Source organism: Cetorhinus maximus, chromosome 7 (genome assembly GCF_964194155.1).
Source record: "Cetorhinus maximus chromosome 7, sCetMax3.hap1.1, whole genome shotgun sequence".
NCBI lineage: Eukaryota > Metazoa > Chordata > Chondrichthyes > Lamniformes > Cetorhinidae > Cetorhinus > Cetorhinus maximus.
The window spans coordinates 77,606,084-77,618,929 of record NC_135885.1 but is presented as its reverse complement, the minus strand read 5'-3'; the positions used below and the strand labels follow the sequence as shown (position 1 = coordinate 77,618,929).

The window sequence follows — 12,846 nt, the reverse complement described above, 5'->3', positions numbered from 1 at the left end:
TTTTAAGGCAGAGGTAGATAGATTCTTGGTAAGCAAGGGGATGATAGGTTATCGGGTAGGTGGGATGCAGATTTGAGATTACTATCAGATCAACCATGATCTTATTAAATGGCCTACTCCTTGTTCATATGTTTGTTTGTTCATATGTCAAACAAGTCATTGACATGCTATTCATCATATTTATTAATGACTTAAATGATAGTATCGAAAACTATGTATCCAAATTTGCCAGTGGCATCAAGAAAGGTAGCATTATAAACAGTCTAGATGGAAGCATAAAATTACAAAGAGATATTGATAGATTAAATGAATGGGAAAACCTGTGGCAAATGGATTTCAATGTAGGCAAATGTGAGGTCATTGACTTTGGACTTGAAAAGGAAAGGACAGGGTCCTTCGTAAATAGTGAAAACCTAGAAACAGTGGAGGCCTAAGAGACTTAGGGGGTTGTTACAGACAGGAGAGAGGAAGACAACTGAAACTGATTTTCTTTTACCATAAGTGTTATGAATTAGTTTTTAAAGAATAGACGTTGGCGTGTTTTCCCAGTCCATCGGTTTTTTGTGATCTAATTTTACTAATAATCCACAACAAACTTGAGTTAAAATTAACTCAGAAGTTTAATTTCTTTTACACATTCAAAACCCAGAAAAAGGAGTATTAGCAATGTCCTGTCCCACTCTCCACACACACAGTAAAGGGGTGGAGGGAATAAAGAGGATTTTTACAATATAAAGATCGCAGAAAATGAATATTAGTTCACATGAGTTCCAGAGTCCAAAGTCAGAATTCAGAGGGTGTTCCCTTCTTGGTGGGGTTCAGTTCCGATGAGTTTCTGGTTGGTTGGTTAAAAGATACGAAAACCTTTGAAATGAACGATGTTGCTGCATAATGGGCTGTATGTAGACCACTTGGCTGTCACTGTTCAGAGACTTTTAAAATCAAGCAGGCTTCGTGGAGTTGAGAGGTGGTAACCAACTGCTTACCTAGCCAGGCTGCTGGAGTTCTGTTTAGTTGATGTTAAAACAACAGTCTGTAAGGCTCAAAGCTGCAATGTTAAAACTGTCCAAAAGGCCAGAGACTTGGGTCATGTGACATGGCCTATTAATGGTTAATTGCAGCTTGACAATTAGCTTCTGTGCTCCTGGCCAGGATTTCATTGTTCCTCCTTAGGAGGGGGACAAATTGGTTATTAGTATAATGAGTTTCAATCTTTCTCTTTTGTGATAGTTCAGGATTGATTACAAGGGACTTGCACAATGAAGTGTGAAATTCCAGAAGCTGAAGAAAAGAATTCTTTTATTCTTGAAACTCCTGGGGATAGCTTCCAGACAGGGACCAACCGTGTGATCAGGTGACTTGTAGCAGCCATCTTAAATTTTATTTGTTCAGCAGAAAAAGTCCAGTTTTTAAAAAAAGCAATAAGGATAAAGTTTAGAATATAGAGTGTTGGGTTTCTTTTCATGTCATAGAAATCCAACAGGATCTAGGTACAAAGATCATTAAATTATCGTGAACTTGCCAGCCAGCAACCAAGAATGGGCAAATTTAGAAAGAATAATATTTGTGACTCAGAAATGAAACAGAAACTTAACATTATAACTGTAACACACCCATGTGCCTACCCTTGTGTAAATGCTCAAATCTTTACTCTTCCTGCTTCTATGTGCTGCAACCCCTATGGCTTTAGCAGAGGTAGAGATAGGCTGCTCTGATCCCTGAGATGCTCTTGCCCGAAATCCTTTGGGTTTTGGAGCCTGTGAGGACCCTGCCAAAGACTGCCCCACCTAAACCTGTGCAGAGGTAGACTCGTCCATTGGGACATGAAGCAGCATGTGGAGTACTGCCTGAGGGAAATGGGCAGGAAGTGGAAGTGCTCTAGGTGGAGTCACCATTTCCACTTTCTCCTTTCATCATCTCCATAGCCCAGCTGCAGTTCTCTCTTAGCAATATGCTGGAGAGCACTTTAGTGCAGATCAGTATGGCACTATAAAGCTAAGGCACCTGTCATCCTTTATAAGGCAGCAGACATTTTGGAATCCATAATCTGCATAGCCACGTTTAAGGTGTGCATTTGATTGCTGTGTTTAATGTTCTATGGGGTTGGCCAGTCTACCAGTGGAAGAAGATATTATCACAATTCCCTGTGACATCAGAACACTCCTGCTTGAGGCAGACTGTTCCATTCTCTCTGCAATCGAGGTCCATATACTTAAAAAGCCCATCAGTACATCATACATTCTTTGTTGTTCCTCATTGAATCTCCTTTACATCGATGACACCTACATACAGCATTTGTGTCTAGCTGAGCCAAGATTGCTGAGCACTGTGCCCTCTTATACAACTCTCACAACTGCCCCTGCCACCACTGTCTGCTCTCGCTCACTTGTGAAGAGTGAATCACCAGATGTAAACCCAACTATCTGTCTAATTGGTCCCGCCGAAGTGCAAATATCTGAGCTAGTGGGCATGATAAGCATGTGCCTGTGAGGATTTGTCACACACAAGGTGCACAGTCTCTTCCTGTACTGGTGAAGGACCTGATAGAGAGGATGACTGAATTAGTATTGTCAGGGTCAGTACGGTGCAACTTCTCATTATGACGATGATCATATTTCACTCATTGCTGAAATCAAGTAAACATGACTAAGTGTTGTATGGGATGTAGGTTGCAAATACTTAATTAGCTGGGTCAGAGACAGTTGAGGGCCCTATCAGCCACCACGGGTGGGAAACCTGTGGGTGTCCAACCCATCTCCCGTGTCTCTGCCCTCATACCTTCCCCTCCCTCCCAGAACCGTGATAGGATCGCCCTTGTCCTCACTTTTCACCCCACCAGCCTCCGCATTCAAAGGATCATCCTCCACCATTTCCGCCAACTGCAGCATGATGTCACCACCAAACGTTTTCCTTCACCCCCCCACCGTTGGCATTCCGTAGGGACTGTTCCCTCCGGGACACCCTGGTCCACTCCTCCATCACCCCCAATACCTCAACCCCCTCTCACAGCACCTTCCCATGCAATCGCAGAAGGTGCAACACCTGCTTCTTTTCTTCCCCCCTCCTCACCGTCCAAGGGCCCAATCACTCCTTTCAAGTGAATCAGCGCTTCACTTGTACTTCCCTCAATTTGGTCTACTACATTTGCTGCTCCCATGTGGTCTCCTCTACATTGGAGAGACCAAATGCAGACTGGGTGACCACTTTGCCAAACACCTTCGGTCTGTCTGCAAGCATGACCCAGACCTTCCTGTCTCTTGCCATTTCAACACTCCACCCTGCTCCCATGCCCATATGTCCGTCCTTGGCCTGCTGCAATGTTCCAGTGAAGTTCAACACAAACTGGACGAACAGCACCTCATCTTCCGATTAGGCACTTTACAGCCTTCCACACTTAACATTGAGTTCAACAATTTCATATCACGTGCCATTCATTGTTTTATCCCTACTTTGATCTTTTCTCCCACACTGTCCCCTCCCCCCACCCCACTAGGGCCATCTGTCACTTGCTCATCCTGCTTTCTACTCTTTATGTCACCATTAGCACCTCCTTTAGCCAGTATCACCACCATCAACACCCCTTCGTCCTTTTGTTTATGACAATTTTTGCAATCTCTCCTTTGCCTCCACCTATCACTGGCCTCCTATCCAGCTTCACCTGTCCCCACCCCCCTTAAACGGTATATACTTCATCACATTTTTACTTCTCTTTAGTTCTGTAGAAGAGTCATACGGACTTGAAACATTAACTCTGTCTTTCTCTCCACAGATACTGTCAGACCTGCTGAGTTTTTCCAGCAATTTTTGTTTTTGTTGTCAATGAACTTTTGGCTGGCCTGCTGCATTCCCCATGGTGGGACCCCCTGCGGAGGGGCTGGAAAATTCCTGCCAGAATTTTACATTGTAATTAAGTTGATAGTATACTTGGGGGGAGGTGTAGTGTAATGGATTAATAGAATAGATATAGTAATGAGTGATGTAGACTATGATGTAACAGTAACATCAGCAGTCATATGCTACAGACTCTGTACAGCAGATGGAATAGTCTGCTGTTCCATCAGGACAGATGTGCCTACTTAGTAGCTCATCATGTATATAGTGTTTATAATGTAAATAAATCAGTTTGAAGTAACTATCTGAGTCAGACTACAGTCCCTCTAGATTACACCTTAGGCCGTGCAGCCAGTATCTGAAACAAATATCTCTGTGGCCCCTCACAGCCCCAAACAGTGCATCAGGGGAGGGGTCCCAGAAGAGGAGTACAACCTTTGGGTGTACTGAATTCATAGTCGGACCTTGTTTTCCCTTACTTCCAACCTCAAAGTCCTTCAAATTTCATATTTGGATGGGTCCTTGACATACTGAAGTTGAGCGGCCACATAATAGATGCCAAACCTGGTAATAAAATGATAATGAGGTGAGCACACTGACAGAAACACTGAACTTCTGGGTTTCCCACAAGATATTGGATCATCCCTGTTCCCAGTAAATTGGGACCAATATTTCTGGCCAAAGACCTTCCATTAGAACTGGAAGAAGTTAGAGACTTCACCATTTTTAAGAAAGTGCCAAACTGGATAATAAGGGCAGTGGGTGGAATCATCCCTACCCTCTATCCAATTACAGAACTTTGCTCTTTCCTTCCCCCACCACCATCCCCCACGACCCTTGCTCTTTTTTTCTCTTGGCTGCACACTTGTTTAAAAGCTGCTAAATCTCAATTTTTTCCAAAAGTCGTTGACCTGAAATGTTAACTTGATTTCTCTGTGCACATGTTCTTTCTCCAAATGTTGTGTTACCAGATGTTGCCTGACCTGCTGACTGTTTACAGCCTTTTCTGTTAAGCAAATCAGATAGCTACAGCAGCAATATGGGGAGTGATATTATGTTAGTTCATATTGTTACTCATTACTGTCAGGGACCATAAATGCTAAAAGAAGAAATTCAAACAGCAATTAACCAACAGAACTATTTCATGAGATTTCACATTTTTAAAGAATAAACTTCATTGCATGTCAAGAGAAATTAAACAAAGAAGCATCACTAACTTAACACTATAGCTTATAAAGACTTATGCTATAAACTCAGTTCTACTTTTTACTGCCCCCCAAGAGTTCCCTTATCTTACAAAACCTTGAAGGTGCATTGACTTCTCTAGAGACCAGTTCAAAAGAATGTCACACCCCTCTGGAATTCATTAATTTTCTTTAGTGTTTCAACCACCCTCCAAGGTAAGATTCGAAGGGGGTTCTTCTATTAGCTTTTTTTTCCTTTGGCTATGCAACCCTCTACCTCTTCTTTACAGACCTTACAGCTGTGGATGCCTTAGCTCCTTGTCTGGGTTGCTGGCAGATACCCAACTGTCTTCCCACAGCTTTCCAAGCTAAATCTGAATACTTACCACCATAAGGCTTTGTGATGACCACAGTCTATTTCTTCCACTAGCTGCAAACTAGAGCAAATCTTCCAGCTGCCTTTCCCTCACGAAATCCAAACTGAGATAGAGCCCCATCCACATTCCATGTGGTGAATGATGACATTAGTATTTTCTCTGCTTGAAGTGCAGGCCTAACTGACTAATAGTTATTTTCTTGACTCTCCCAACTTAGTAAGCTGCAGTCTACACCTAGACCAAAACTGCAACTGCCTCTGTCTACTCCCAAACTGAATTGCTTGCATCTGTCAGCAAACACACAGATAATTTTTTTTAAAGCCTTCTGTCCTCCATCTCAGCTCCATGATGCCATGCCATGCTTTGGGAGGTTATCAAATATAAATGTAAATTAACTATTTTACCTTCAATACAACTCTTTGATTCTGAAACCCATATGAAAAAATTATATTTCTGCTGCATGTGATTGCCCTCTCTCAAGACTCCAAGTCCACAAAGAGATGGGTCAGTCATTGTTTAAGTTTCTTTTCATTTATCAACTCCAATCTTGTAAAATAGGTTAATTTTTTAAGTCTAATAAACCCAGGTTTGAGTTGTGTTCACTTTGGATGCATACCAATTCCTTAACCAAGTGTTTCGAATTGTCTTGCATTTAACTCTTTACCCTCCAACATAAAATTATATTCCTAGAACTAAATTCTATACTAAATTATATTCTGAAAGATATGAATCATGATCTAGATATTTGCAACAATATCCATAATTCCCTGTATAATTAAATCCTTTTAATGAGATATTGAATGGATGCCAAACCTGTACAGGTGAGCGTTTATCAGTTATAATATGGGAGGAGGCTTTCTTTTTCGTAGACAAAAATTACTGTCATCAAACTCCATCAAATATAGATACAGAATTGGATTTTGAGTGCACATCCATTGATAGCACATTTTGCAGAGTTGCACATTTTATTCTTAAACAGACCAGTGGAGATAATTGCCCATGGAGGTGATAGCATACTCCCAACATTCATTTAATAATGCTGTATCATATTTTATGTTGTCTACTATAATTATACAGTAATAACTATTCTAATTTTTAAAAAGTTACTTAAGTTACACAATTACTTAGCTAATCATAGCCTGAGCTCTGTTATTCCTTTTGAATTATGAAGTAACTGAATTTAATTGTTTTTGTGTTCTGTGTAATGCCCTGTAATTGTAGTTGTGAGTTAGTATTCAAAAATTCTTATAGACTATATGAGCCCTACTAGAATAGGCATTATGGTGTTTTTTTCAATAGAGGCAGAAAAGTAGCGAAGAAGATTTTGAAGGTGTTATTATTGTTGTTCTATACTTGATGTTCAACAATAAAAGGCCTCAGTGGTCATTTTAACTTTGGCAATTAGGTAAAATAGGCAATGTTGAAATCAGCACCCAGTATACAGCACATCTAATTTTCCTCTCCACGACTTAAATTTACCCCTCACCCCCTGCTCCTCTTAAAGCTCTGCAGTATGTATTTGGACCAATAATATGCCCACAGTGGAACTCTGCCCTGGCTATATGTGCGCCATGTGTTGAATTTGACAACTGAGCTGACTCAGCTGAGATCAGCTCATTATAACAATCCTCTTGTGTTCTAGGTACTTATGGTGCACTTGGAGCATCAGGGTCAGAATATTTGGTGCCAGCAGTTGATGTTTGATCTGCTCCAGGTTATTTGCAGGTGCTGAGCGGGGAAGAACACAAGGATCAAATAGTGAGGATGCAGGAGGTTGGATGGCAAGAGATTTTTTTTTAAAAACGGGGTCTTTTCTTTGGTACCAAATCCAAGCAGGTTCTGTGCAGTTGCTCAAGTGCTCAAGCTACATAATGGGAAGGCTGCCTAATTTAAATTGGCTTTGGCCTAATGCGCCTTTTGTGTGCCTGTGTGTAGACCCCCGACTTCCTTTGTCCTGACTGCCTACATTAGGTCGAAGAAATGAGATATGATTTCAGATTACAATGTCATTATGCAACTTCCCCTGTAATGGGCTTCAGCTGGGCAATCCCACTGATCTGTGGGATTGTAGAGTGTAAGAGATCCAGGATAAAATTTAAGCCCTTACCCATTTGGTGTCCCAACCTTGCCCAAGAGAGAGAAGATGGTGGAATCCAGAGCCTGCAGTGTCACAGTTGATACTACTGGAGAAACAAACCCCTGAAGGGAGAATCCAACTCAACCTCCATTGAGGTGACCACACATTATAGGCTGAATTTTATCTTGTGAAAACAGGATTGTTTTTGGCCCACGGGGGAGAATTTTCTCCCTGTTGGGCGGGCAGGGTGGGAGCAGGCAGCGTGATGTGCATCTGGAAGCGCTCAGCGCTACCTGTGCGGGCAGTGGGGGGGGAGGGAGAGTCGGGGCCTACGCACTTTCGCGCATGCGTGCTAAAGAGCACAGAAATCTAAGGCACGGAGCTGCCTCAGGGAGATTAAATTTGATAATAAAAACTTGAAAAAAAAATTTAAAAAAAATATTCAGACATGTCCCCTCATGTGACAGTGTCACGTGAGCTGGGACATGTCAATAAATTTTAATAAAAATTTGTATTAAAGTTATAAACCCTTCATGAAACCTCATCCCGCCCATCGATGAGGTTCCATGAAACATGCGAAGGCCGCCTGGGCTCGTCGCCTGCCTGTCAACCTTAAGGTTGGACGGACAGCACTGACAACTACTTCAATTAGGTAATTAATGGCCTTAATAGGCCTTTGACAGTTCGGCAGGCTCGCAGCCGACTCTGGTGCACGCCCGCCGAACTGAAGATCGGAATGATGCGAAGTGATGACGGGACGCACACCTAACGTCACCGCGTGTCATTTTTATGCGTCAGCATCCAGGGCCCGCCTCCGCATGCCGACCAGAAGATCCTGCCCACGATGATGTAATATCCGATGTGATGATGTCGGGTCACAATCCCAATGTCATCACGCCAGTTGACAATAATATGGTAGGCAAGTGGGCTCCAAAATTGGGAATCGGTCTACCGTTTTGAAACAAGCAATTAACGGCCACTTATGCTTATTATTGCAGTCTAATAGACTGCAATAATGTGTTCTTGATGCAATACTACAGTCCCAATGTGTGAAACACCAGCTGGCAACCTAAATTTTTCTCATGGTTGGTTGTAAGAGCAGATATAATTGGGTCCGTGCCTGACTGCAGCAGGAGAGACTGCTGATATTTTTGACCGGCTACTCTTGGAAGTTCCAGAATCCTTGGACATTATCAGGGATCTTAAGCATTTTACTGCAAACTGGTAGACTTTGTAACATAACACCAATGCAGGATTGCTGCTCTGTGCAATATAGGCATAGTTATTTCTGTTGGGGATACGTCCTCCAGGAGAATGAGAAGGAGAGGGAGGAGGCCAGATGAACAGGGGCAAGAGCCTCAGGGAGTCCATTAAGGAGCCCAACTGGCAGAAGAGCCTGCTGCGGGCAGGCTGCAGAAGCCAAGGGGCATAGCTGGAAGCTATACCCAGCCAATTGTGTATATAGGGTGCACATGATGTACCTGAAGTTGACTGAGACACAGTGCCTGAGGAGACTTCGCCTTTTGAGAGCCACAGTAACAACCCTGTGACATGGGGCAGAATTTTTAGCTCGGTGTGCAGGCACACGCCCAACCCACTCGGGCATAAAATAGCACGTGCTGTGTGTATGTGTGGGGAGGGAGGGCATCTAATGGCTACCGCACTGAAAGTCACAGCTGCTTTGAATATTTTTTTGCCTCAGGCTCATTTCAAGCCATGTGTGGAGACCTGAGTAGCATTAACCAGCCTGTATAATCTCATTGTATAAAGGTACTCACAGATGCCATGTTTTGCTGTGTAGGGCAATTCATTGCCTTTACCACTGACTGCAATAGTCAGATGGGAAGGGCCAGATACTTTGAGGCCATGGCAGGTTTTCCAAAGGTGAAATGGATGCAGTCATCGAGGCACCGGCAGAGCAGCCATGGCCTTTATTAAGAAGAAGGGCTACTGAATTCAACAATGTACAGTTAGTCTGTGACCGCCAGCAGCGCATCCTGCAGGTCTGTGCATGGTATCTGGACAGAAGCCATGATTCCTGTATCCTCAGGAACTCCCAGGCACCAGCCATGTTTAGTGGGTCTGATGCTTTGGAAGGATGGCTGCTAGGTGACAAAAAGTACCCATTGAAGAAGTGGTTCTTGACACCAGTTTGCTCTTCAAGGATTGATGCTGAGCGTTAACACAATGAGAGCCACAAAATGAGCAGAGCCATCATCGAGCAGAGAATTGGTCTCCTCAGAGTGAGGTTCAGATGCCTTGACAGATCTGGAGGAGCTCTCTGGTATGCACCTTCCATTGTGTCCCTCGGTCTGCTCTGCTGTCCAATACCTGGTGCTCCAGAGAGTGGATTCCTTATTGAAGGAAGATCCATTCCACTGATGATAGAGGAAGAGGAGGGGGAACTGACACAGCCCAGATGTGCAAGGCCCTGCCGGGGAGCATCTGGATGTGTGAGACAAGGGAGGCTTCAATCCTCTGGAGATTCCAATTGAGAGTGGGCTCCTCCACACACTACCATGTTATGGATGTTTCCTGACAGGCAGTCAAATACATTCAGCAAGTCCTGGTGGGCAAAATTCACACCTATTAAAAAAAGAGACACAAGCCATAAAGTCTGCAACTCTATCTTCTTCAGTAGGCCTAGGACTTAGCTTAGCCACTGAACTGTTTCCCGGGCCGTTCTTTCTACCTGCACCTGTTCCTGTTCATTTGTGCTCAGCCAATCATGTATCTAGACCCGTTGAATGCACTATATATACGGCACAGTGTGCCAGTTTTGGTGCTCATGTTTGGAAAGAGTTTGTGGCCAAGTGGCAGAATGATACAGCACCTGAGTTACATTTGATGGCTGACAAATACATTTTTGTCTGTTGAATTAGTTACTGGGTCCTTTCTTGCTGATCACAGACCCAAGATTACACTTGGTTACTGCTACCTGTTTTGTAGAGTATAGAGGATGCAGAGCTACAGGAGATATATAACTTGAATACTGTGTAAATCTGTTTTAAAAATGGAGGAACACTAGCTGCAGATAATAAAGATATGTAGGAAAGCCTGATGGACTTGCTTGTGGAATGTCAAGAGCATATTCTATTTCAATCTGAAATTATGAGAATAGATGTTTTCATTTTAGGTTTATAGCCCAAATCACTTGGAGATGCTTTCTTCAAATTCACACCTCAAGGTCAAGGTTGGGGAATAAAAGAGATGAGCTTTATTGACAGGCCTACAGAAGAATCACTGAACATTGGGGAAGTTACTGTCCTTCCACTGCCTGAGAACTCAGGGACATGGGTCAGTCAGTCTGGTTTTTAAACAAAGGATTGCAAACAGGCCTTGGGTGCAGAGCTAAAAGCTCAAAGGCAGGAGGTTAGTTTCTGTAGTCAGAAATGAGATTGCGTTAAGAATAATTTGGCTGATCCTCTATATATTTGCTTACTGTTTGTAAATTAAACAGCTGAACAATGGTTTTGGTCATTGTTTAAGACCACGAGAAGAAGAGGAGTTAACCATTTAGTCCCTCGAGGCTTCTCCGCTATTCAATAAGGTCATGGCTGATCTTCTACCTTATGACTTTATGTCATGAAACATTTCTCAGTCTGTCTTTGAAGAATTTGGAGAGATGTGCACAGGGTATATCCAACGTAGAATGTAGAGGATTCATGGTGTTATAATCCTGGGTTACACAGTAATATAAGTAGTTATTGGGTAGTAAGAGCAGCCTCTGAACGTAAGGTGCTCAAACCTCCACAAGAATGATCAGTCCTGCAGTATCTAAGAAACTTGTAATGCATTTTAAGATTTCAGACAACACTTTGACAGGCAGACGTCTTTGTTGTTTTGACATTTTAAGGCGAATAACAAAGTTTGCAATAACTACATAGATTTTCATAGTATTTACTACACAGAAGCTGGCAATTCAGCCCAACAGATGTGTGCCAATGTTTATGCTCCACAAAAGCTTTCTCCCATCTTATCTCATCTCATCTCACACTAAAATAGCCTTCTATTCTTTTCTCCCTTATGTACATGTCCAGTTTAAATGCATCTATACTATTAACCTCAACTATTCCATGTGGTAGCAAGTTCCACAATCCAGTCACTCTCTGAATAAAGAAGTTTCTCCTGAATTTCTTATATGTATTATGTTACTAATAAATCCAATAACACTAGTTTGTACTAAAGACTGTCCATTTATCAGTGTAATTCTCAATGCTGGATTATAATCTGACACTTATTCTTCTACCTGTCAAAGACAAAGAGCTCAATAATATACAGTACAGTGGGAGGGTTTCCTCTTTGATCCCTGGATTTTGCTATGTTTAACTAGAAATTGGACTAGTAAGGTACAATCTGGTTTGTAGGATACACGAGGTCCAATTACAGGATATGTAGTAGCACCAAATTTAGAGAAATAACTACTAATATCACAAAATGTAACATCTTTCAGAGAGCCTTTGGAAAGGCTGACAAATATACAAAAAATGTTTCCAACCTTTGGCTCAAACCACTTTTAACCTCATATATAGCTACTGATTTTTGAGAGGCATTTATTTATATCTTCCCAGCAGCCTTTAAGAGTTACTCATCATGGGAGGTCCTGTCCATAAATCAGACACACTCCCTGCACTGGGACTGATGTGTGCAGGGAGTATGTTCAAATTGCTGACAATCACCAAAATGCACATGGTGCATATGCTATGATCTAGTCCCAGCAGCACTGCACTGGAATGGGAATGTCAACCAAGGGATGTGAGAAGTGGAAAGATTAGCCAAGATGTGCCAGTATAGCTACAACATTGGCATCTATCTGACAATGTGGAAAAATTGCCTAGATATGTCCTGCCCACAAAAAAAGGACAGACCCAACCTGGCTAATTACCACCCCATCAGTCTACTCTCGATCATCAGCAAAGTGATGGAAGGTGTTGCTAACAGTGCTATCAAGCAGCACTTGCACAGCAATAACCTGCTCACCGACGCTCAGTTTGGGCTTTGCTAGAACCAATCAACTCCCGATCTCATTACAACCTTGGTCCAAATATGGACAAAAGAGCAGAACTCAAGAGGTGAGGTGTGAGTAAATGTCCATAACATCAAGATGGAATTTAACCAAGTGTGGCATCAAAGAGCCCTAGCAAAACTGAAGTCAATAGGCTAAAGTAGTAGCAGAATCAGGAGGAAAACTGACCATTGGTTGGAGTCAAACCAAGCACAAAGCAAGATGGTTGTGGTTGTTGGAGGTCCATCATCTCAATCTAAGGACATCACTACAGGAGTTCCTCAGGGTAATGTCCTAGGCCCAACCATCTTCAGCTGCTTCATCAATGACCTTACTCCATCATAAGGTCAGAAGTGGGGATACGCATTGATG

At 42.6% G+C, this 12,846-nt stretch overlaps 1 protein-coding gene across 1 annotated transcript in view; it reads left to right on the top strand.

The window, feature by feature from the left end:
* Positions 1-12,846, top strand: part of grm5b (glutamate receptor, metabotropic 5b) — a 618,812-nt gene that overhangs the window by 433,604 nt on the left and 172,362 nt on the right. Inside the window, exon 4 of the mRNA XM_078544826.1 lies at positions 950-970. Within this exon, the coding sequence (XP_078400952.1) occupies positions 950-970 (21 nt within the window). The remainder of the gene's footprint in view (positions 1-949; positions 971-12,846) is intronic.